The sequence below is a fragment of the Triturus cristatus genome, chromosome 1_2 (assembly GCF_964204655.1).
Source record: "Triturus cristatus chromosome 1_2, aTriCri1.1, whole genome shotgun sequence".
Taxonomy (NCBI): Eukaryota; Metazoa; Chordata; class Amphibia; order Caudata; family Salamandridae; genus Triturus; species Triturus cristatus.
Window position 1 is genome coordinate 649921770 of NC_140580.1, and position 26945 is coordinate 649948714.

At 47.1% G+C, this 26945-nt stretch overlaps 1 protein-coding gene across 2 annotated transcripts in view; it reads left to right on the forward strand.

Annotated features, from left to right (window-relative positions):
• LOC146867798 (DPY30 domain-containing protein 1-like) overlaps positions 1-7098 on the forward strand; it is a 148369-nt gene extending 141271 nt beyond the window's left edge. For both annotated transcript variants that reach the window (XM_085608083.1, XM_085608094.1), the window contains one exon: positions 5610-7098. In XM_085608083.1, coding sequence (XP_085464209.1) covers positions 5610-5792 — 183 coding nt within the window. In that variant the 3' untranslated portion in view covers positions 5793-7098. The remainder of the gene's footprint in view (positions 1-5609) is intronic.
• The last annotated feature ends 19847 nt before the right edge of the window (positions 7099-26945 follow it).

The following is a 26945-nucleotide window of genomic DNA, read 5'->3' on the forward strand; positions in this document are numbered from 1 at the left end:
CACCACTCCACTCTATTCCACTTCACTCTACACCACTTTACTCCACTCCATGCCACTCCACTCTGTCATTTCACTCTACGCCACTGCAATCTAATCTGCACCACTCTACTCTATGCCACTGCACTCTGGACAACTCTCCATCAATGCACTCTATGCCAATGCACTCTACACCACTTTACTCAAAACCACTGCACTCTACGCCAATCTACTCTGCACCTCTGTACTTCACTCCACTTCACTCTAGGCCACTCTCCTCTATGACACTCCACTGCATAATACTCCAGTGTATGATGGCCTGCTCCATTAAACTCTGCTCCACTGAAACTCTAATCCACTCTCTGGCACTCCACTCTACAGCACCCAACTCCGCCATTCTACAACACTACTCCACTCTATGCAACTCCCTCTATGCCACTCCATACCACTCTACTCCATTGTATTCTATGACAATTTCCTCCGCTCTACGCCACTCTACTCCACTCTACGCAGCACCCTCTAAGCCACTCCATTATGCTTTACACCAGTCCATGACATTCTATGCCACAACACTCTATGACACTCTACTCAACTCTGACACTGTACACCACTCTGTGCCACTCAACTCTATGCCCTTCACCTCTACGACACTCTACTTCCTCCATGACACCCTACAACACTGTACACTACTCAATGTCACTCAACTCTACTGTATGTCACTCCACTCTAATCTTCGCCACTCCATAACACTCCACTCTAGTCCACTTTATGACACTGCACTCTCCTGTACCCCACTAACTTTTAGCCATGCTGAACAGCATCCACTCTGGCGTACAATATTGCTAAAGCATTTTGGCGAAGCCAGTAGCTCTTGCATAGCCAAAACCTATTGGCTAATCCAATGCTTGTTCTTTGTCTGTATGAATCAGGGTCCTTTGCTCACTGTGCCATTGTATTCAATCTAGCCTGGCTGATGAAGGGTGACATACACTGAAACCGGTCCCAGGATGCTTGTTTCCGTTCCAGGGAGGACCTGGCTTGGCAGTTCGGTCTGGACTGTTCCCATGAGGCTCAGGGTCAAGACTGATTTATATGGCTGGGTCCAAACTGAGGTGGTGTAGTGGGCAACAGAACAATGGATTTAACCCAGAACTCTTGACTGGGGGAGAGTGTTTGAATCATTCAGCATTCTGTCTATCATTTGTTGCAGTTACACTTTTCGCCCTAAGTGGGATGGGTATGCCCAGACGTGGGTCCCTTGCTCACTGTGCCACTGGATTCAAGCTAACCTCGCTGATGAAGGTTGCATTCCCTGAAACCGGTCCCAGGATGCTTGTTTCTGGTCCCGAGAGGACCTGGCTTGACAGTTCGTTCTGGACTGTTCCCATGAGGTACTGGGTCAAGACTGATTTGCATATGGCTGGGTCCAAACTGGGGTGGCGTAGTGGGCAAAAGAACGATGGATTTAACCTAGATCTCTTGATTGGGGGAGAATGTTTGAATCATTCAGCATTCCGTCTATCATTTGTTGCAGTTACACTTTACACCACTCCATGACATTCTATGCCACAACACTCTACGACACTCTACTCAACTCTGACACTGTACTCCACTCTGTGCCACTCAACTCTATGCCCTTCACCTCTACGACACTCTACTCCCTCCATGACACGCTACAACACTGTACGCTACTCCATGTCACTCAACTCTACTGTATGTCACTCCACTCTACTCTTCGCCACTCCATAGCACTCCACTCTAGTCCACTTTACGACACTACACTCTCCTGTACCCCACTAACGTTTAACCATGCTGAACAGCAGCCACTCTGGTGTACAATATTGCTATAGCATTTTGGCAAAGTCAGTAGCACTTGCATAGGCAAGACCGATTGGCTTATCCAATGCTTGTTCTTTGTCTGTATGAATCAGGACAGCATGTATTTATCAAGTACGGCAATAAACCGACAAAGACAGACTGAAATGCAAATGTCAACATGAATGTAAGACTGCATTTTTATACGGTCGTTAAGGACCTGCTGAAACAACTGATGTTGATGTTAGAGAGAGTGTTAGGGATTAAAGTTCCCCCCACAGCCCCCAAACTGAGTCTATCAGCCTAGTAGGCATAACTGTTGGCTTTAAGTTGGGCATAAGCAAGAACAGAGTGGCTAGTTGAACAGTGACAAATCAATCTTTCCCAATGTTCCTAATTTCCCTCCTGATTTAAGATGTACTCAGGTGTTCCTTGTTCTTTAAACTGCGCCAGTTGGTTATGCCAGAATTTGCTGCAAGAGACCCTGCCTCCTTGCCTTCATGCTCAGTTACCTTTGCTCTGAAGCACATCTGAGAGCAGCCACAACATGAAACACAGTTGATTGCATTTGAAAGATGTGGCAAGGATAGCACAGGTTTAGTCTTGTGAAGGTGGCTAAAGTACTTCACTTGTTCTGTTTTTTTTTTTGCAAATTCAAGTTCACATTTAAGGGCTCACTTAGAAACCATACAAACATAAAAATGAGATCAAACCAATTCCATGCTCCCAATAGTCTGAGAAAGGACAGTTTCAAACGTGAGTTTTACATAGTTCAAGAATGTCATGGTACACTGGGCCACACTTTGTTGGGAGACCGCCACTGTTTTGGGCTAGGACTCAAAGACCCAAACATTCGGTGTCCAATAATGAACACTGAGCAAAGCAATCTAGCATTGCACTGAGGGCTGAAGAAAGGCAACCACCATATATAAAATAGAAAATATCAGTCACATCTGAAAATGAAGTTGTTTGAGACCTTCAGTGATTTTGAGCTGTAGTGGTTTGGGTGAATGTAGTTGGTCATCCCATGGTGAAAAGATGGGTGAAAGGCATATCCCCTCAGTGAGCGGTCACATTTAGCACACAGGAAATTTATTTGCACAACAATAATGTATTTACCTTTTTAAATGTATCTGTTTGATTATTCCTTTGTGGCAATTTGAAGAAGCTTCCAGGGATTAGGATGTCCCTTTCCTACGGCCTTTTCATGGCGGTCCCACTACCTTGAAAAGGCAGATAGTAACGGACTTTGGGGGCCCCAAGCAACGCACCCGTCCCACGTGGGCCACTGCTAAGTAGCCGAGGGGGGGGCACGTATGGTGCCCCCCCCCCCACACATCCAGGCACCGTGTGCCAGGCACCACGTGGTGTCTAGTACACAGTGCATGGATGTTTGATAAGTGCCTTTTTCTACTGCGGCTTGTGCTGCAGCCCTCTTCCAGGCTGCACCAGGCGCCTTAGTAGAACAAAGCATTTTACGACCTCTTGCACAGCAGTCTTATCATAATAGGGTTGGTGGGACCGCCTACTCATTGTCGGGCGGTCACCTGCCTGCGGCGATGGCGGTCAGATGCTCATCCGACCGCCATCGCAGTCAGGTCCTTTGTGTTGCCCAGTGTTCGCCCATCTATAATGCAACCTTGATTAGAGATGCCAAAAAGGGAGAGTTTCACACCTAGCGTGTCTTCAAAGAGGTCATAAACTGTTCACTGTTTAATGGTTAGAAAATGGAACATGTCACAGGTTAATGTTCCCTATCACCAGTGTTCAAAAATGTGAACAATTAGTCAAAGGATTGACTCAACCCTTCCTCACTGGTGTGGAACCCACAAAACTCACATGATGCTTCAACAGAGTCAGTGAACCAAACTATGCACCACAGGGAATTGTCAGTACTGACACTTGGCATGGTGTTCTAGTTATAAGCATAGGAAGATGTAATTTAAGCACACTATGTTAATCAACATGACAATGAGTTGCATGCTTCTTCTGGGCATTGACCCAATTGTTTATCAAGCAGTAGTAGGTTCAACAAATCAGGCTGATATTTGCATAATGCAACTGAGTTCGATGTGTAATGTATAAAAATGGGTTATGCTAGATTTTAAGTAAAAGTATGTCCCAGAGTGAACAAGTCACTGTTAACCACTCTTTAGATAACACTACATTTTCTATGAACAGGTCTATTTATTAATAAACGAGCCTCTATTGCATCTTGGCTTGGGAAAATACTAGAATGGTCAATGAAAGCTATTTTTCATTGGTGAAAACAGATTTTTGATAAATTTAATGGAAAAGTAACTTTGTAAAAGTTTATTTTGTGTTCCCTGGGAGGAACTAGATTAGAACTGATTTACATCACAGTACCACTCAGAAGATTGAATACCCCTCCCTGATTAGCTATAACGACTTTTCTCTAAGAAGATAAAGGTTTGACTCTGGCAACATGAACGGTTGAGTGGTTTTAGCAGTTGCTGAATAGGAGGGGTTAGCTATCTTGGAGGGTGAAAGGAACATTTGGCATTACTAGGGGCAGCATTCACAGATGTTCCTTAAGAAGTGGCGATTCCAAATTGGGGTGTCAAAAACTGAAACCATTCGTGCCTAGAGCCACCCTAGACTTTCTGCCTGTGCTCCTACAAGGATGCAAAACCAGTTGAAGCACTGCAAGAATGGTGGAAACCTCATCTCCACAGTGTAGTTGCTAGGTGGGATGCAGCTCTTGCTTCTAGAAGAAGGCTACAGCTATCATGGCTGAGGGATTCTACAATGGTCTGCAGTAAACTGAAAAGGAAGTGCCAAAATAAGAGGCAAGAATTTTGCTGGAAAATTGGCAGGATTGAGTGTAGGGTATTCGCCAATCACTGGCTAGTGAATAGGATAAGACTGTCACCTCACCGCCACCTTCTGAAACTTCCCTGAACCAGAGAAAAAGGATGCTGAAGAAAATAAGGTTTTGCCTGGCTGCTGGAGGAAGATTAGGGACTCCTGTCTCCTGCTCATCTTTGTGTCTTTAGCCCCTAGGGGCTGGCACTGCCCTCCAAGGGTCAAGTAGTTTTCTCCTGTTGCTGCTACAATTTGGTGAAAAGGCAGAAGTACCCCCTGTTCTAAAGCTATGTTGTAGCAGAAAGCAGGATCAGTGCTGGCAGATGGAGCTGTGACTGGAGTACACCAGAAGCGCACCAGGGAGAATAAAAGCATTGGAGAGCACCAGCATTGAAGGTTACCGACTATGCAACTGACTTCCCAGCCAATGTGAGGCAGAACAAAGTCCTAGTAACGTTTATTGGTGTTTGTTTCTGGTGCAGTCTCTAGAGGCCTTTTTGGACATTTTCTGAAAGTGTTCATTAGATGTCCATTTTTCCTCTGGGCACTTGGTAAACATCTTGCCTTAAAACTTAAAAAATCCATTTATCCGGTTCTCTATTCCAGTGTTAACAATGTATGTGTTTTTATTTTACTTGTTACATTTTTCTAAATTAGGAATTTTATTGTTTTGTTCGTTACTTTAATGTTGCCTGGTACTGCTTAATCTTGGCATACTTTTCTTCTGGTGTTGCCTGTTGCTTGTGCCTTTGCTTCCTAGAGTTGAGCAGATTTGTTTTTTTTTTTTTAACTGGTGTGCCTGATTAGTTCATAGGGGTACCTCCCTCCCGTTTCTAACACATAGCTTTTCTTCTCATAATTTCTCTCTAAAGCACTGCACAACGACTTCAAATTTGGTGCATTTTGATCAGAATTAATTGATGTGATCTGATTTTATTAAACTGTTCTAATTCTATTTTTGTCTGTTCAAAAACAAAATTCGTTTTAAACAGGGAGCGGAACAGGAAGAAGCAGATGAGGAAAAAAGCGGTGAACCTGTAGTGGATACAGATGGTGTACAGGATAGTGAGAAACCAGCTGACGCTCAGAGTGTGGTGAAGTTTGCTAGTGATCACGCAGGTCAAGACATGGCTTCTGGCCCTGAGGACCATCCTGTAGAAGACCCCAAATTGTAGAATCTCCTGGCAGAAATGAACTCTAAACAGGACCCTTTAACTTAAGGTGTTGGCTAAAAAAACTGCAGTTACTGAGAAGCAGCGAAAGTATTGGGTTTATGTACTGAAAATGGGGCCTTTTGAGTGACCACATTTCTTCTTTGTGTGCATTTTTTTAAATTGTGGTTGGGTCGTTGTATTTTTGCTTTCTCCATCTTGTGCCCGGTTTAACACAGCAAAAAAACATATCATACTGTATGTAATGTGGAGCAAATTTGAAAGCCCATTTGACGGAACTAGAAACTGTCAGATGACATTTTAAAGAGGCGTCATGGTTCTAAATTAGATAAAAGCCAATAAACGTGTAGGTGTGTCATAAACTGTGAATAAGAGCGTTCTGTTCTGCTGAAGTATCAGGCCAAGCTCTATAGGCACAGTTTATACAACTTCTGTTCATAAATTGTCTTAAAGTTTGGGAAATGTGAACATTTACATGAAATGTGAACTCCTCCTTACCGTAAACTTAACATTACATCTTGTGAGTATTTCTTTTGGTTATTACTTGGTAAACCAGATGAGTGCAGATGCAGATGAGATTACTGGTGCACATGCCAATATGAGTGCTGCTGTTAGTGTAGGTGTGAGTGGGTTTCCTGATGTTATACCAGGTGTTAGGTAGGTGAGCAAGGGTACTGGTGCGCGTTTTTATAAGCACTGGTGCACTTGCCAGTGTAGGTGTGAGGGCATGTGCCAGCTTGAAGACTGTATTTGCTTCTGTTTAAGTTCAATATTCTGAACTGCAACTCTGCATGACTACAGCATATGTTGAACGTTGGGCTGCGAGCTCCTGCTTCTGAAGTTTGAGCCACAAAATGGCGTAAAGAAGAACGCCTTCAAGCCGCCCATGTGTCATCTTCAGGAGCTTAGAGACCATACAAAAGGTTGAACCAGAACTGTAAAGCACACGTTCGTTCAATTCGAGGAACTGTGGTAAACACGGTGATAACAATTAAACAAGCAACACAATAAACTTAAATTAATTGGTATAACTGAGGTACATTTAGACTAATTTTCGTCATGCTCTCCAGAATCACAAGGTATTGGTGCAAACAGAATGCTGGAAAGAACCATGAATGGACTATGAAACTTCTGTGAAGGTTAACATTGCTCAGTATTTCACCATATACTCCCACCTTCTCCGTTTACTTCTTCAGTTTAGTGACAGGCTGTTGGCATTAGAGCGTTCTGGTTTCAGCCTTCCACCCTGTGTTTCTTATTTTGTTTAATGTGACTTTTGCTAAGTAATAAAGGAGTCATTTGCATTTGCTTTTGGCTAAATATCCTGCTTAAATCTTTACTGAATATTGGTTACTAGACTGCTTCGTTGTTAATCTGACAAATCGCTATCCACTTGGAGATCTTTTCCTTCCACCCTATGACGTATATGAAGCAAGGAGGCTCAGGATTCCTGATTTGCCCAGCAGTGAACTGAAGGATGAAGCAAAGTGGGACATTCTAGGGGCACTGGTGCTGCACTGTATGCACAGCCTGGTTGGGGCAGGCTTGACTCAGTGACAAGCACTGTTGCCAGGGGCCCTGATGTACGCAAGGAAAGGAAAGTCCCTCATAGCCCATTTATGTAATAAAATACTACCAAAATTGAGATGCAGAAGGTCCCACGTGCTTCTGTGCCACTGCATCTGCAGCAACATTAATAACTACGCCCCAGGCCTAGTTGGGGTGCACTACAGAGATCTCACCAGCCCACCTCTGCCTATCAAGAATCTTATGTAGCTCACTCGAAAGGTGCAGGAGATGCAGCTGTAGTCTGTGTGGGTGAGCTGAAAGCTCCACACCATCCAGCAGAAAAAGATGACTCAGCAATGGCAGGCCATTCCAGGGGTAAGTAAGGGAGCAGCTCGTCTACGTGGAGCAGAACCCCACACTCACCTTGGCTTCTCAGGGTCAGCCAGCACTTTGTTTTCTAAGACCATGCACATCGGAGATCAGCAGTGCCTGTCCATGGGCCCTGCCACCCCCAGTTAGCCCACAAATTACCCAGCCAGGCTTCAAGACTGACAATTAAATGCTCACCCTAGTTATTTAACACTAAGTGTGTTTTCATAGTCCCAAAATTTCACATATCTGAATGGGGGTGATGGAAGCAATTAAAAATACTGGCAAACCGGGCCCAGCCCCCTTGCCTCGGCCTCACTCCCAGCCTTACTGTCTTGCCCTGCAGACAGCTTCAAGTACTTTCAGTTTCAGTATAATTTAGGCAGGCAGGGCTGAGAATGGAAATCACATGCAGTCTCAGTCATGAAATGTAACTAATGTTCGATATGTAGGTCTCACATAGGTAGTGCTTGCGCTGTCTCTTCGAGACATGCTGTATTCAGGTATGGACATGAAACTCTGCCCATCTTTTTAATTGGCTCCTGTCACTGTCCATTCTAAATGGTTGCTTATGATTCATGAATAGGCTTCGTACCGCCTTTTCTGCTTCTGTAACCTCCCATGAAGACTGGCCCTTATACTTGTTTTGGTACTCAGTATGTTTCATGTACAGTCTGTGAGCACTATCTCCTTAAATGAGTTTCTCCTACCTGCTGTTGCAGGCACACTTTTCGCTTCCCAGCACACAGCATTTTTTTCCTGCTCATCATCAGAGGCGTTAGGAGGGTGACTGTTCTGTGCACTTCTCTCCCACTCCCCACCCTGCTTGTTTTTTTAATAATTGTGAGTATACTTTATCAGTGCTGCGCCCGTTTCACGAGCGCTGCGCTGGTTTGCCTTTCATTGTTGTATATTTTGCCAGCTCCTCCGTCCCACATTCTCAACTCTTTCCCCTCCCCCTCCCAATCATTTAGCAGGCTCCAGCCTGGCCTGCCGCACAGCACAGCAATTGAGCCAAGCGGACAAGAGGTAAGGTTTGTGCTGCAGCCTACCTCAGAGCAGGGGGCACTGCGGGACGCGGGATGCCAGATGAAGACTTTAAATAGGGAGTCCTTTCGCCTGGCCAGTTGATACTTGACAGCTACCCTGCTTAGACCGAACGCCGGATACAAGGCTTATACTGCACGTTCTTTAGGAATATTGCTATTTTCAATGCATCTCATCATTTGGATCGCATGAGGGTCCATTGTGTATTAATTGACATATGGGATGACAACACGCAAGGAATGAAATAATCTTCCTATGGCTTATTAATTTTGTTTGAGACGCAACGAGTTAAAAAGGCGCACATACCGTTTTAGGAGTATTTTATCTATATTCTACTCTCTTTGAAAGAGCCCTGATGAAGTTCCTGTACGAAACGCGTTGGCTGTACATTGTTCGTGTCTGAATCATCGAAATAAAAAGAATATTAAGAATAAAAAGAAGAGAAATACTATACAATTTGGACTATTTGATTTAATGTGTCCAAACACAATGAGTGCACCTTCCATCTTTGGACATAGGCACTGCTGACTACGCCTGCTAATCGCAGCTACCCCAGACGTGGACTGGTTCTAGTCTCGGCAGAGAACTGCAGGTATGAGCACTTTCTATCAGCGTGGTGCCTGGTTTTGCTTTCATTCTCGTGTCTTTTCCCCGCTTTCTCTACCCTACTCTCTCTGCTCTCCCTCCCTTTCAATCAGTCATATGGCCCCAGCTTGCACTTGCCTCACAGCGGAACCAGGTGGATAAAGACAGCGGGCTCTGCTGTTAGTTTACAATGCCCTCGCCATAAAGCTGAAGAACTGGCGGAAGAGACCTGTGTCTTAGCTCACAATTTATAATGCCGTGGATTGCCCCAGCCATCTGCTTTTAAAGAGTACACACAGAGACTCTCCCTGATCTGCTTTTCTTAGAGTTACAGCGTACTTGGGTTAATGTTCATTTTTGTAGGCACAAACGTGTTCGGTCGTGTATGTCAAGAAATTAATTTTATTTAATCTGGAAGTTTGCTTGGAATCAGTCAGTCTTCGGTGGCCATTGCAGTTATACGTTGGTGGCTATAGGAATAAGATTAAGGATAAGGAACAAGACTAGTCGTGCATGTCGAAATTGATGTCTCACGTTATCTGATGGTCTTTTGTATGGGGTAGTTACTGCAACAGCCAGGGCAGCAGCTGAGGCGCAGTAGTAGTGAAAGCCTCCAGCAGTTTTTTTGTTTTAAACAATGAAACTTTTCTCCAGATGATGTTAGTTGACCTGTTTGTAGTTTAATTCAGAGGGGGCTTTGAAAATGAAGTGGAACTCAGCCTTGTTACATTTCATGCCGCTCCTCCCACACCCCAGCACTGATTGGTTATGTGGGTGCTGCCCCTAAGGAACTGGTTATATCGGGGCTGGCCCATCTCCGCCTTCCTCAGTCACTTAGATCTGATTCATTTAGGGCTCTGACCTCCATAGCACACTGGGTTTGCAGTTTCCTCATTGAGTGTGGTTTTATTGATGACCCTATTACCACAAGCACACTTCCGGTGAGAGCTGGCCTTGCGGGTGACGGTCACCTCACTGGATCTGGTTATTTAAGTAATGGGGCCACTATGATGTCCCCGTCCCCACAAGTTGGGTGGCTCGCTTCCAACCATTTACACCTCCATTTATTATTATTATTATTTTTTTTATAAAGAATGGGCTCACCACACTGAGATTGCCGTTGCTATTTCACACTCCAAGAGGCGTTGAAAATTCCTCGCACAACAATTAATTTCGTGATCTACCCACTGTAAACGGATTCAAACATATTAATTGTTTAAAAAACAGCATTTGAATGCACTGTCTTGCGTTAGGTAAAACTGTATAGGCGATTGGAATGCTTTTTTCCACCGCAAAACATGAATCAGCCTTTTTACTTCCTGGTTTTTGTGAGGAATGGAATCATTAGTTTCCTAATTTATCATAGTGTTCGTTTGGCACTCTTTGACCTATTTTATTTCATTCCAGCTGATTGTTTTTGACTCATCAATTTAATGCTTGAAGTGCTGCTCTTGTACCAGGTTTTAATTAGTAATAATCATGCATGTGAATTTAAGGATTTAGGTGTGACATATATATTGCTAAGTGTGTGTTTTTGAGAATAAATTAAATGTTTCCTGTGTTGTGATTTTACTCGACCTTTGCTAAATGCTTGCTATGATTTTCTCTACGAAGAATTGGAAGGGGTCAAATGTGCTTTCTACCTTGGACTAGGGCTGTACTGACAGCCATGATGATGCAGGGTTCTCAGAATCTCTACATCCATTTCCTGTACACATAGATTTTGTCATCTTACAGTGGGCTTAAAGCCCACCCATAGTTTACTATTGGTTGGCTTCATCATCACTCTGTCCCTTGCTTCAGTTTGGTTAGCGGGTGCTAGTTTTAGTCCTTGCTTACGAGAAGCAAGGCTGGCAGTAAAAGAGGTGCAGTTACTACCAGCCTTGCTTCAAGTAAGCAATGACTATAAGTAAAAAGTGCGTGTTTACGCACCGCTTGCACGTTTTCAAAACACATAAATAAAAGGCATTGTTGTGCAACTTAGATAACAGTCCATATAGAGCATTTTGGTTATTGTATCTTTTGATTTATTTTTCGTTTTCAGCCCTGAGGTAGTGGAAGGCTTACTAGCCGTATGACAAAACACGTGTTGGTTGGCTGTTTCTTAGAGTGCATCGCCATTGTATTGACTGGATGTACAGAAACACTGTGCTTTGATGTGAAATGGTAAATCGGATTACAGGTGACAGAAACTTTACAACTCCTTGGATTAGACGTTTGACTTACTTGGGAAGTCTGAGTGCTCAGAACATTTTGTTAAGTTATCAAGATGATGCTGTAACTAAAGCGTAACATGTAGCCTCATATGTCAGATGTAGAGAGCACTAGGCCCAGACGTATGTCCCCCTGGGCCTCCAATGCGCAGACACAAAAAAAGAGGGAGTACTAATATATGCGGTGATAGGAAGAGTGAAGGAGCAGACTTCTCGGGTAGGACACCATCAAATTTGCAGTCCTGGTCACCTCTTAAATGTGGTGACGTATAGGGAAGCCCAAAAAAGCTCTGTGGGTTAGGGGAAGCCAATCATAGTTAATTTCAAGTGCAAGTTTAATATGTTGCATTCTTTGTGATGAAATGGCCAGAGGCCACTTAAGAGTAGATGATAACCTAATAATAAATGGATCATGAAATCAAAAGCCTCAGCGAAGCCCAACATATCCAAACGTACTGAGAGATTTACAAAAAGTGGGACTGGTGCAAGAGAAATCACACCTATCGCTTTTAGTGAATTAATCTAATCCAAGTGGGCATAGATCTGGAAGAGCAGCCTCCTAATCTTCCACACAAGACTACAACTCCATAATATTGTTACAAAGAAATGATCAGCACACACCCTCCTCCATGTAGCCTACATTGGTGAACGGGTTTTTTAAGAAGATGTGAATAAAGGATTATTTTATAGAAAAACGTGGATGGAGTCTGTGCACCTTATGACCTAATTGGTCTGCGTCTCTTTGACACTTTATATGATGAATGGTGTGTGCTGATCATTTCTTTGTAACAATATCTAAATGTACTTCCTGATTTTCATCCACCAGCCTTGGGACAAAATTCCTGAAACTAAACAAGGTTGCCTCATTCCCATTCCTTTCTCTGTACCCAGATTGGTAAAGTGAAAGCCCTGAGTGGGTGTTGAGAATTACCTGGGTGTTGAGAATTACCTGGCTCTGACTGAATCTGACCAAGCACAATTTTATTCTAATAACATCGATGCAATGGGAACAGTTGCAATTGGCCTAACATTAGCCTGGTTAGCATTAACCACGATGTTAAGATTGTAGAAGATGAATTCTGTCTGGAGCTTTTCTGTCTCTGCGGTGTCACTTTTGCCACAGGTAACGCAAAGAGAATTGTAAAGTTGAAGATACACTTTATTTAGCATCCCATCCATGAAGCCTCCAACTCCAATTGCCCCGAGCCTCTTGAATGTCAACATCCTAAACAATACAGAGCATCTATGGCTGGATGTCCAGCTTCCTTTAAGGAAAGACCAAAAAGTCAACATCACAGTGCCAATAATTTGTACAGAGGCTCAACGTAAATATTGAACAGTATGGGTGTTGAGTCAGAGGCACATGGATAACAATAGAATACTTGTGTCAAGAGATGAAAATGGCTCCACTGGTCACACAGAATAAATTGTTAAAAAAAAAGCAATCAACCCATTCTTTCATTGTGGGTGTGGTCCTATTGGCTAGTTTAATTAGTGCATGTATGTTCTGGTACCCCTTCAATAACAGTTATACCAGATGTACTGAAACAAATACAGAATGAGCACAGGGCAGAACCTGCCCTGGACCTGGGGATGAAACCAATGGCCAATTTTGTCAAAGTATCTGCAATAATGTTAAGTAACATGAAAGGGGAGGCAGCTGCAGTGGCTATACGCCAATGCCTGAGGGAGTTCACTCCTGCACAGGAGAATCGTTAATTACCTAAGATTATCATGAACACATATGCTTCACTATGTAGAGATAATCTGTGAACCAATAGTTAAGAGTAATTCTGAAAAGGATAGCTCTAAGCAAGAATTTCTTCTAAGAAGAAAAGGGATAACAAACCAACAAATTAAACAAAACACAGTCACGGGATGGGTCTCCTCAACAGGAACACACCGAGCCAAAATACAATTTAAGAAACCGTGACAATATTAGAAAGCCAGACAGGTATCAGGATACTGATATATGTTCCTCTCGTTCCTTTCAGGAGTCATCCAATAAAGGTTTGGAGAGAGATGGGGGGTCAGAGCAATGATCGAATGAGCGAGTCAAGCTGAAAAGGGAGACTCATCGCACTTCAGACTACATAATTAAACAGGATTACAAACAAAAGACTCCAAAACCTCAATTTAAAAAGAAGGTAGACGGGATAAAAATTAGAAAGGCTAACGCGGACTCTGCTTCTGAATGGGGAATGGACAATGAAAATGCTGTTCATTGCTGCAGAAGTCACAATAGCTCGCTGAAACCTGGTGGCAGTAGCGCTGAGTGAGCATATCACAGTAGAAACACCTGCTACAAGGGTAAGTGTTCCACAATGTTTATACGAAATAACGCTCCAAATGGAGGGGGACTTACCCAGACAAGTGAATAGTCTCTCTTGGGTGAACCTGACATATGGTTACAACAGTCTTTTGGCTAGAAATGATTGTCCACCTGAGTTTGTAATGGATTGCCCAATGGGGGAAGACATCATTTTACCTGCTTTCTCTGACCTCGTACCAGAATCAGTTAAAAATTCATACGCGCAGAAGGAAAAGCCCGACGCAATAACCTGTGCTTCGTCGGGTTCCCGGAGGGATGTGAAGGCTCCAACATGTGCACATTTTTAGACGGCTGGCTCAAATCATGGATTCCAGTTGCGTCTCTGCCCTCCTGCTTCGTGCTAGAGTGCGCACACCGAGCGCTGGCGACTAGACCACTGCCAGGGGCCTGCCCTCGTCCCGTCATAGCGCGGATCCTCAACTATCATGATTGCGATGTAATTTTGAGACAAGCACGGAATCAGAAGACCTTGACCTATGAGTCCCATCAGATCATGATCTTTCAGGATGATACTAAGATTGTACAACAACAATGGCAGTCTTTCACCGCAGCCAAGTTGCGCCTCTGCGATCTACAAATATCTTACATGCTCCTTTTTCCGGCACAGCTCAGAGTCAACTACAAAAACAGTACAATTTCTTTGATACCCTGGAGGAGGTGTTCCAATGGACAGATGAGCGCATGCCAGTCAAAGCACACACGCCACCGCCCGAGATTCGGATTCATTGTCTGGGGACCCGCACCAGCAGAAGATCATCATCCCCAAGGACAAACGGCGATACCGGTCAAGATCCTCCTGGCATTCTCTCTCCCGTGGGGGCAAACAACTCGGAACCCAACAGCAGGACTCGCGAGAGACGTCAGTCTTGGTATTAACAGAACTACACGCACATTGCAGATTCTTCAACATCAACAAGATCACTCTTCGCAAATAACATAGGCTACTACATAGACACAGACTCCTTGCAGGTCCCACTGACATACAATAAAGATGGGACCCTTGGGGGCTACAGGTGGGACTCCATCTGCCCCCACCAACAGTTGGGGTGGGATTAGAATGAAGTCCGCAACAGAAACTTCAGTGTTCTTTGAGGTATTGGGAGGGTTATGGGTGGGGGGAAATGTTACTATTTAATTTCTGGTTTATTGTTGTAGTTTTCCCGCATCTACAGAATGTTGCCTGATGGTGAATGCTGCGTCTCACATGCATCCAATTTTCACACCATATATTATGTCTCTACCCTCGAATACGTCTGCTCCCCTCGGTGTACTTAAAGTTGTCACCTGGAATGTGCGAGGTCTCTTAGATAAGATTATGCAGGGGGGCAATCCTTAAAAGTGCGAAGTGATTAGGGGCTGATGTCTTGCTTCTGCAGGAGATCCACTTATTGGGCACCCATGCTCCTTGCCTTGCCCGCTACGAATATATTCACGTTTATCACTAAGGGTTTACAATAGGGTCACGGGGAGTTGCTATTGCCATCCATCGTACGATTCCATACACTCATATCCATGCCTGGACCGACATGCAGGGTGGATACGTGTTCCTACACGGCATGGTCTGGGGTGAGCTCATGGTATTAGGCAGCGTATACTCCCACCCCCCACATCTCACTCAGGCATTCTCAGAGCGACTTATTGATGCCTGGCGCTCACTGCCGGATGTACTGTCACTAGTGGGAGGTGACTGGAACGACGTAATAGACCCTGTTCTACATAGACTCCGCCCGCCTCGACACTTGACACACAAAAAGAGTCCCGACTGGGTCCCTTGATTCAGACATTGGGAAGGGCGACTCATGGCAAATTTTTCACCCATTTGACACTGGCTTCACATATTTCTCCGCTGTTCTGGGTCCTTCTCTAGGCTGGACTACATCTTCGTCACCAGGGCCCATGACTCCAGGGTGAACGCAGTGGAGATTCTTCCAAGAGGCTTGTCGGATCATTCCCTGCTCCAAATCCAGCTGCAAATCGGGCCCGGGTGCTCAGTATTTCACTGGCGCATGTCGCCCTGGCATCTACATAATCCCACTTATTAAACAAATCTTCACACTACATTGGTCAAATACTTCTCGCTCAATACGAAATCGGCACCCCCCGCTTCGTCCCTGTTGGAGGCTATGAAGGCCATCATTCGAGGGTTTGATATCAGCCACTGCACTTCTGCTAGATGTCAAAAGAGAGTGGCTCTGGTACAACTCGAGGCCTTGATCTTTAGGACAGAGCGTGATGCCATGGCGCCGAAAAGTAACATTGCCCGCAGGCAACTGGTCGTACTGCAAAGGCAATAGCAAAGCCTCCTTCTCGACGAAGCCAATTTGGCCTGGCAGGCCATAAAAAGCCATATTTATCAATGGGGAAATAAATTTGGCAAATTACTGCACAGATTGTGTCAACAGGTCCTAAAGCCGGTAGAAGTCGCAGTGATCATGTTGCCTCATGGAGAGATGCTGTCTGACCCAACCTCCGTTGCCTCGATTTTAGCAGAATTTTATCGCACACTGTATTCTAAACGGGAGGTCATATCTGAATCCTTGATTGAGGAATTCTTCCTTGACATTCCACTTTGGGAGTTGTCCGACTCAGTACAAGATTCCCTAGACAAACCTATCACGCTCGTGGAACTCACCTCGGCGGCAGCGGAGATCACGTCGGGAAAGGTACCGGGACCCAACGGGATCCCCGTTGAGGTTTTCAAGGCATTTGCATCTATATTGGGGCCACATTACTTAGCGACTCTGGAGGACGCCCTCCAGGAAAAGATCCTCCCATTGGACTGGAGGCATGCTGAAATCGTGGTTTTTCTTAAACGGGGACGGCCCCCAGACCTTTGCTCGTCCTAAAGGCCTATATCTTTGCTCAATTTTGGGGCCAAACTCTTAGCCAAAATACTGGCGAATCGATTGCTCCCGCAGCTAGCAGACTTAATCCATCCTGACCAAGCTGGCTTTATGCCACACAGGTCGACCCAACACAACATCCGTAGACTCCACAACGCCATTGCAGCTATCGACCAACTGGACGGGCCGGCCGCCCTGCTCTTCGTCAACATGGACAAGGCTTTCGATTCGGTAAGCTGGACTTACATGTTCATCTTGCTGAGACATTTAAATATGGGTCCCCGCCTTATGACTTTGATCAGACTGCTATACCGATTTAATTGCAGCCGTACAGAAATCTGGCACCATATCTGACGATTTCCCAATTCATTGAGGTACTCGCCAGGGCTGTCCCCTTTCACCCCTTCTATTCTCCCTGGCTGTGGAGCTGCTCGCAGCCTGGATAACACGCAACGCTCTTTATAATGGATTTGAGTGGACCTTGGGCATTTCTGACCGCATAGCCTTATATGGAGACGACATTCTATTCTTCCTGACCCATCCTCATCGCAGCGGGCCCCGGATAATTTGGGTCATGCGTATTTTTGGCGAGACATCTGGCCTTTACATGATCCCCACTAAGTCTCAAATCTGATCACTTTGGTGGGTCGTTGGGTGGGGGAGATGGATGGACGGCCTGCAGCATGTATCACAGGGCTTCACATGTTTAGGTGTTTTCGTATCTAACAAGCAATCCCTCTCCTGGACTGAGAACCTGGAAAAGATTTCTACCAAAGTTAAGGCAGAGATGAAAAGCTGGGCTTCACTCCCTCTGAAGCTCGGCCATCTTCAAGATGGTCTCCCTACCGAAATTACTGTATCAACTGCAATCCCACCCGTATCTGATTCCGATGACCTGGTTCCGTCAAATAAATACTGCCCTTGGTCAATTCATGTGGGGGGCTCCATGGCTAGAGTCGCCCTGCATACATGTATGCAATCTACATACTGTGGTGGCATCACCACGGCCGACATACACTCCTATTATGTGGCATCACAGCTACAGCTTCTGAACGAGTGGTGGTATGGCCCAAGGGACAAACCTGCCTATGAGATTGAGCGGTGGATTATGGGTGAACCATCCCTATACCCCTTCCTATATAGTAGAGCTATCCCGAGGGGACTTCACCCCGCCACACTGGTGGTAATTCTGTTCTGGAGACAGGCATCCAGGCGTATGGGCTGGTGGGGACGCCTCACAAAGGAGACCCCACTGTAGAGAAATTGCCTAATTCACCAGGTAGCAGATTTACAGGGGTTTATCAGATGGGATAACATAGGTATCTCAATCCTGGGGGGCGTCATGCGGGGGTCCATCAATGAAGTCCTTCCAAGTTCTCCAAAAGGAATTTTCTATGCCTCATTCTCAGTTTTATAAATATTTACAGATGCGCCATGCCCTACAGCCCTGCATTGGAGGCCAGTCAACCCTGCCTGAGTTCAGCCCACTAGACAGCAAGCTCCTGATGGGGAACTTGAGCGATCATAGAATCTCTCAAATCTACCAAACCGAGGTTACACACAGCCCTACCACCCTAGCATCCCAACGGGCCTCATGGGACACAAACATAGGGCCCATAGATGATGGCGATTGGTCCGAAGCACTCCAATCACCACGAGGCGCTGCAATCCCCACCCGACTCTGCTATATACAAATTAAATACTTACACAGAGTATATTACACTCGACATAGACTATGGCGGGCTGCGTTGATTGCCTCTCCCCGATGTCTTCGCTGCCACACAGAAGAGGGCACCTTCCTACATACAGTCTGGACGTGCCCTACCCTTGACAGATTTTGGCGGGGTTTTACAATGCCTATCTGAAGTTTTAAATTGGGATATTCCTCAATCCCCCAAACTCACACTTCTGCACTGCACAGATGAAATAGGGGGCAATCTTTATAAAAGACAATTACTATTCCCAGGCTTGACACTCACCAAAAGGAACATCGCACAACACTGGAAAGCTGCAAATCCCCCTTGCATATCGACATGGAGGGTGGCTTGGATTGTGCCATGGAGCTTGAACGGCCAGTATTCATTGCCCAGGGTTGTCCCCACAAGCATACTAAAATCTGGAGGCAGTGGGCCACATGTAGGAATATACCTTTTGAGACGAATGTGGGTACAATCCATTAATATTGTCGCGGCACACTGTCATTTTACACCCGCTACAGTGACACATGCAAATATAAGACGCAGGCAAGAGTTCGAGCACAGATCCCAGCCTGGTAGGAATGCGTTGTTGATGTTGTTTTTGTTCAATGCATGTTATCCTTCGTTATTGGAAATGCTGTGAAATGTCACTTCTCTCCTTTCACAATTGTCATTATTTAAATGTACTTTATCGTACAGTAATCCTGTATTGATCTTCATAAAATCAATAAAATATGTTCTCAAAAAATAAATCATACCAGCAAGAGTGGGCTTTAGCTCTATCTCCTGCACTATACCGAAACCATGTTGGGTGGGATGATGAGTCACCGCATCAGAAAATACCAATAAAATCCATTCCTCAACCACAGAGACAATACCTAATAAAACATGAAGCAAAGAAACATAGTGCGGAAAAAATAAAAAACAACATTAGATATCTCAAATGGATTTTTCTGCCAAAATATAGTGCCTGAGAGCAAATATTTGACAGCATTCTCAGCGCTATTTTGTTGATTACCTCAGAGGTATAAGATTAGCCTGGGCTGTTTTCAGCCAGAGTGATAGAGTGACTTTACAAATTTAATCAGGCATTGTCCTACGTAGATGATATTTATCTGACGGACGGACGATGAATTGATGGAACACTTCGCTAGAGTAAACCACATAATTCTTGGGTTTGTTCACCTGGGCTACAAATTTAATTAAAAAAATTGCCCACCTCAATGTTTTGTTCCTGGAATATCAGCTGTTGAGTGAAGGGAAAAGCCTGGCATCCAATGTTTTAGAAAAATGTGCGCTGCTCCAACTTTCAACTGCTCTGAAAAGACTACAATCGATTTTAGGATTTTTAAATTTTGGCAGAACTTACATTTTGGATTACGCAGAAAGGGTAAAACCTTCGAATTAATCAGACCTGATTTTTCAGTGCATCATTGGACACAGAAACAGACAGCTATTTTAAGTTCCGTACAAGCTGACATGATAGCTTCTAAACATTTACACATGCGTGTCAACACAACTAACTTGATGATCAGCGTAGTTGCTGGACAAACCGGGTACACATATATCAATGAAGGCGATACAGAATCCATTGCATACATATCACATTTGTACACAAACACTGCTTTTTGCATCCACTGAGAAAATACTCACAGCGGTACAGACTGCTGTAGTGAGAAAGAGAGCACAAGCGCAGGGGAAACACATAATTGTCGTGATCCCGGTACCGACCTTGGAGGCCATCACCAAAGCAAGCGTTCCAAATGCAACAGTTTTACATTCAAGATGGATTCAAAGGGCAAACTCTTTCCCTGCAACAGATGTAGATTACAGATTTCACTCTACATTACTGTTAGACCTGTCAGCCCTTTGGGTGGTCCCTCCTCATCATTATTTATTTTGTCCCACTTTTGCCTCAAACCCTGTTTGAATTTTTCCTTTTTGGGAACCACCAGACTTTTTAGTGTTGCTGCAGATTCAGGGAGCCATTTTACCTACCCCTGAAACTTCTGTCTGAGGGCCTGAAGCACAAAATGGTGGCCACCTGTGACATCACCAGCATCCACTGGAACCTACCAGCACCTTCCAGAACATTCCAGAACCCTGTGACAGTTGGAGGCGGTTTAGAATGTTGGGAAGCTAAGAGAGAGAGTTGGCAGTTGGAGCTGGCAGTTGGCACCTGACTGGTGAAGAGTGAGCAGCACAAACTTGAAGGAGGAAGGAGTGAAGCAGCAGGGGTGGAAACTTGTGCCTGGAGTGGGGTCCATAAACCCACCCTTGATACTAGTCCCTACTGACGGAGCCCAGCCTAGAGCCCTGTGTGGGAAGAAGTCAGAAAAACCATCCTGAGGACCTGGACAGCAGGAACAGGCCTTAGAAACAAGAGAACAGCAAGATCCTGACCTGGAAGCTGGTTTCCCTGAAGTCCGACGTCGAGTAGCCTAAGACCTGGAGCCCGAGGTGGAGAAGCGGCGCTGACTGGAAAAGCAGACGTCGTACCCGGAGCCGCCAGAGGTCGAGAGAGGGCGCCGTCAGAGGTCGTGAGGAATACCAGAGGTCGAGGAGGAAGTCACCCGAGGTCGAGTGAGCGGCGTCATCGGAGGAGTGAAGTCCGCCCTCCGGAGTCGTCGGAGACCGAGGTGAAGGGTAACGGAGGTCGGGAGTGAGGATCGCACTCCGGAGTCGCCGGAACCTGTGAGAATCGTGCCGGAGGTCGGGAGTGGAGGTCGCACTCCGGAGTCGCCGGAAACCTGTGAGGAGCACCGGAGGTCGGGAGTGAGGATCGCACTCCGGAGCCGCCGGAAGTCGACATCGAGGCAAGGCCGGCCGACGTCATCGAAGCCGAGGTCGCCATCGGACCGGAGCCGCCCGAAGTCGACATCGAGTAAGACTGCCCGACGCCATCGAATCGGAGGTCGAGATCGAACCGAGGCCGCTGACATCGAGACCGGATCCGCCTGCCGGCGTCGTCAAAGAACTGACATTGTGCCGAGGCCGCCGACATCGAACCGGAACCGCCTCACGGCATCGATACGACTCCAGCGGCGTCAGAGCATCAGAAAAAGGGCAGTAAGTGGAGTAGAGGGCGCCTAAGGCCCTGTGGAGACCTGAGAGACTGCTCTAAGGGGCTAGGGAGGTGCTGGAACCAACCTGACTGTGCCAGGGGTGAACTGGGACTAATCTAGAGGAGTTGTGTGGAGAGAGAGAGCCAGGTCTCTGGTATTTTCCCCCTTTATCTACCTCAGTTTAGGCCTCAGCCTTGACCAAGCCAGGGAGTAGACACCCCCAAGCCTTCCACATCCCCACAAGCTGTGCCTGGGCCAAATCAGCCCTTAGGAATTCAAAAGTGATCTGATTCCATGAGTGTCACTGTCAGCTTTTAAGTATTTATTAGGGGCACTGTATTTATTGTATTTAACCTATTTATTGTTCCACTGTATTTATTGGTCCACAGTATTTATTGATGCACAATATTTATTGGTTACAGTATTTATTGCCTCAGAATATTTAATTGCCTGTCTGTATTGCACTTTTATTTATGCCTTCAGTATTTATGATCACCCCTATTTAGTGAATCATTAAGCCAGTATTTATTTGACCTGCACTTTCTAAAAAAAGTTTGTATATTGTGATTGTTATTTATTTTCTCCAATCAGCAACTAAGAGAAAAAGCAGATAAAGAAAGTTATTTTCATAATTTTTACGGTGTAGAGTCGTTTTTGGAACGGATGCACGCATGGTTATTGTTTGGGTATGTTGTATGCTTAGCACGGAGCCTGATTCCTGACCACTCGAGCCAAGCTACCACAGTGTGTCTGGAAGACCACCACCACCCCTTCTAGTGTGGGAGTGGGTTTCCAACATAAATTGGTGTTCAGTGGTGGGATAGAGCTGTGCCTACGTATACTCAACAATAACTGTGGGTAGTCCATAGGCCTACACCGGGAGTTTTCTCAAAGCGGCCTTCCTAATTGTGGGTTTTTGTTTTTTTTCAAATTTACTCTGGTGGTGGGAGGAGGTATTATTAAAGGTACCCCCCTGCATAGTTACTGCACAAAACCTGTCCTCTAACCTGAGTGGGCGAGATGGAGTTTGTACTAGAAAATCTAGAAACGTACACTGTGGCCCAACTCAGGGAGTTTTGCCAGCGGAAGGGGGTGTACTGTCCCCCAGGAGCAAAGAAGGGTGCACTCCAAACCAGCTTAAGGGCTTGGGGGGAGGCACGACGGGAAAGCAAGGCTGAGGAGGAAGACAGGGATGGAGAGCCTGACCCCGAGGGGGCTGAGATGTACCAACCTGAGGTGGGGAACCTGTCAGCAGGGCCCAGAACCATTTCTAGGAAGGGCAGCAGTGCCTCTAGCGGTGGCTTGTCTGAAGTGGAGTTAACAGACCGGAGGGAGAAAAGACAGCTCACATGGGACTTAGCAAGGCTGGAGAAGGAGAAGGAGGAGCAGAGGATGGCCCATGAATTACGACTGAAAGAAATGGATCTTCAGATCTTGAGAATCGGGGCACAACCTGTTCCTAATGGTGGCAGCCAAACCCAAGAGATCACCAGGGAACCTAAACCATACCTGCCAAAGGACATAGTAGCTAGCTATGGAGTGGGCGACGATATCGCCAAGTGGCTAGCGGCCTATGAGGTCTCGTTGAGGGCCCATGGGGTTCCAGAGAAGTACTGGGGAGGGGGATTGTACAAGTACATGCCTCCAGCTGGTAGGGATGCATTATTGGCCCTCGAGGAGGATGAGCAGACCCACTACCCCACCATGAAACTGGCGCTCATCAGAAAGTTTGGACTAACACCTGAAAAGTACAGACAGAAATTCAGGGGTAGTCACAAACTGGGCACACAGAATTGGGTGGACTTCCTGGACTATGCAAAGAAGGCACTTGAGGGTTGGATTCAGGGCAGTGAAGTGAGGAACTACGAGGGGTTGTTTGACCTAGTACTGAAGGAACACCTGCTTGAGAAATGTTTCCCTGAACTGCGGCAACACCTGGTGGATAGCAAGCTGACCAGTCCCCGGAAGCTTGCTGAGGAGGCGGACATTTGGGCTAGTACCCGGGTGTCCACAAGGGGGACTGGAGGGGATACTCAAAAGGCCGGACAGGGTGCCCCCCAGAAGAAAGAGGGAGGGGAAAAGAAAAAGGAGTTCTCCAAAGGCCCCCAAAATAATTTCCAAGGGAAGGGAACAGGATTCACCCCTAGGGCTAACCCACCCAGAAACCCTAATCCTGGCCAGAGTCAGCAGCCAAGGGTTGTCCATTGCTATGAGTGCGGTGGCGTTGGACACTATAAAGGAGATCCGAAGTGCTTGAAACGACCACCCCCTCCCACTGGAGGAAAGACCCCCGGAGTAGCTAGTGTAGTGCTCGGGGAGGAGATGCCCTTAACTAAGGGAAGGGAGTGGGCGGGTGTCACTTTAGTGTCCCTGGGAGAACGGGAGATGGTTCCTAAGATCCAGGTGCCCGCAAATACCGCAAAGTATGGGCAGTGGGTCACCATCAACGGCCAAAGAGGGGAGGCTCTGAGAGACACAGGAGCCAGTATGACTATGGTACGTAGTCAACTGGTGTCTCCAGAGCAGGTAATTCCCGATGTACTCCACCCAGCCGCGATGGCTGACGGCAGAACAGGCCACTATCCAGTGGCCGAGGTTCCCTTTGAATGGGGGGGGGTTGCAGGTTCACTTCGAGTTGCCGTAAGCCCTGCCGTGCCAGTCGATTGTCTGCTGGGGAATGACATGGAGCACAACGCTTGGAAGGAGGTGGAATACCGGACTCACACCGAGATGCTGGGTACACCTGATTGGGCCTGTGTTACCACAAGGTCCGCGACTACCCGAAGAGGGAGTTCGTTTCGGCTGGAGCCTGGAACAAAGGCCCAGCCAGCTGCCAGTCAAGGGAAGAACCGAGGACAGGAGGAGCCTGCCTCGGCGTCCCCACCCCGTAGGACGGATAGGCCACCGGAGGTGGTGGACCAGGAGTCTGCGGTGGGGGACGTTACCAACCTGGAGGACCTACCCATCCCGGCCGAGTGGCACGTGGAGGGAGGCCCGTCCAGGGAGGAATTCTGCCAGGGCCAGAGGGAGTGCCCTACCCTTGAGGGGCTGAGGCGACAGGCCGAAGCCCAGGCAGCAGGGAACGTTGAAGGGAACTACAGTGTTTACTGGGAGGATGGCCTCCTCTACAGTGAACCCAAGGCACCCCTACACGGATCGTCACGAGCCTTGGTAGTTCCTCAACGTTATCGAGCCTTCCTTCTGGAGTTGGCTCACGAGATACCATTGGCAGGACACCTGGGGCAAGACAAGACCTTCGCCCGTCTTGTCCCACACTTTTATTGGCCTCAGATGAAAGTGTCGTCCGATACCTACTGCCGGACATGTGTGTCTTGCCAAGCCAGTGGGAAAACAGGGGTGAAGCTGAAAGCTCCCCTGGAACCACTTCCTGTCGTTAGCACCCCCTTTGAAAGGGTGGGCATCGACATTGTGGGTCCGTTAGATCCACCGACTACAGCTGGTCACAGGTTTATCCTGGTTCTGGTGGATCATGCCACACGGTACCCAGAGGCAATACCTCTGAGGACCATAACAGCACCTGTGGTGGCAAGGGCCCTGATGGGAATCTTTACCCGAGTGGGTTTTCCCAAGGAAGTTGTGTCCGACAGGGGGACCAACTTCATGTCAGCGTATATGCGGGCAATGTGGAAGGAGTGTGGAGTGACATACCGGTTCACCACTCCTTACCACCCCCAGACCAATGGTCTGGTGGAGAGGTTTAACAAAACCTTGAAGGGCATGATCAGAAGTCTGCCTGAAAGCCTGCGGAGGAAATGGGACGTCCTCCTACCCTGTTTACTTGTTTCCTACAGGGAAGTGCCACAGAAGGGAGTGGGCTTCAGCCCCTTCGAGCTTCTGTATGGGCACCCTGTACGTGGACCTCTCAACCTGGTGAGAGACGGATGGGAAAGAACTCCCAGAAAGCTTCCCCAGGATGTGGTGAGCTACATGCTGGCCTTCCGGAGCCAAATGGCTAAGTTGTGGAAGCAAGCTTCTGACAACTTGGAAGCCAGCCAAGCAGTGATGAAGGCGTGGTATGACCACAATGCTCACCCGGTGGAGTTGGAGCCTGGCCAGAAGGTGTGGGTGATCGAACCGGGAGAGCTTAGTGCCCTCCAGGATCGCTGGTCAGGACCCTTTGAGGTGTTGGAGAAGAAGGGTAAGGCTACCTACTTGGTGGACCTGAAGACCCCTCGTCAGCCCCTGCGGGTGCTGCATGCCAACCGCCTCAAACCCCACCACGAGAGGCCCGAAGTCATCTTGATGATGGTGACTGACGGAGGAGAGGACGTGGAAAGCGAGCCTCTCCCTGATCTGTTTGCGTCTCAAGAGAAGGATGGGTCGGTGGAGGGAGTGATTCTCTCCCCATCTCTAACTCCTGAACAGCAGGAGGACTGTCGCCAGGTCCTGGGGCAGTACTCCTCGTTGTTCTCCCTTGTCCCGGGTAGAACTCACCTGTGCGTCCATGACGTGGACACAGGAGACAGCCCACCTGTGAAGTCCAAGATCTACCGGATGTCAGACAAGGTGAAGGCCAGCATTCATAGTGAAGTCACTAAGATGCTGGAGCTAGGAGTGATCGAACCTTCTAGCAGCCCCTGGTCCAGTCCGGTGGTGTTAGTACCAAAAGCTGCACCACCGGGTGCCCAACCAGAACTGAGGTTCTGTGTGGACTATCGGGGACTGAATTCAGTGACCAAAACTGATGCTCATCCGATCCCTAGGGCGGATGAATTGATTGACAGGCTGGGAGCTGCCCAATATCTAAGTACCTTTGACCTTACTTCAGGGTACTGGCAGATCTCTTTGACTGATGGAGCAAGGGAAAGGTCAGCCTTCTCCACGCCCAATGGCCACTACCAGTTCTGTGTGATGCCCTTTGGGCTCAAGAACGCACCTGCCACGTTTCAGCGCCTGGTAAACCAGATCCTCACCGGAATGGAGAGTTTCTCTGCTGCTTATCTGGATGACATAGCCGTCTTCAGTAACAGCTGGGAGGATCACTTGCGTCACCTGCAAGCTGTTCTCCAGGCCCTGAGACAAGCTGGATTGACGATCAAGGCCAGCAAGTGCCAGATCGGGCAGGGGTCGGTAGTGTACCTTGGACACTTGGTGGGTAGGGGAGCGGTGCAACCCCTCCAGGCGAAGATCGAGGCCATCATGGCCTGGGAACCCCCCAAGACACAGACTGAGGTCCGAGCATTTTTGGGCCTCACGGGATACTACCGCCGCTTCGTGAAGGGGTACGGTACCATCGTAGCCCCCCTCACGGAGCTCACGTCCAAGAAACAACCTCGACGGGTAGTCTGGACGGAGGCTTGTCAGCAAGCCTTTGAGAGATTGAAGAAAGCCATGTGCGAGGCCCCGGTTTTAAGGGCCCCAGACTTTTCCAAGGAGTTCATTGTCCAGACAGATGCATCAGAACATGGCATTGGGGCAGTGTTATCGCAACTCAACGAGGGTCTGGATCAACCCGTGGTCTTCCTATCCCGGAGG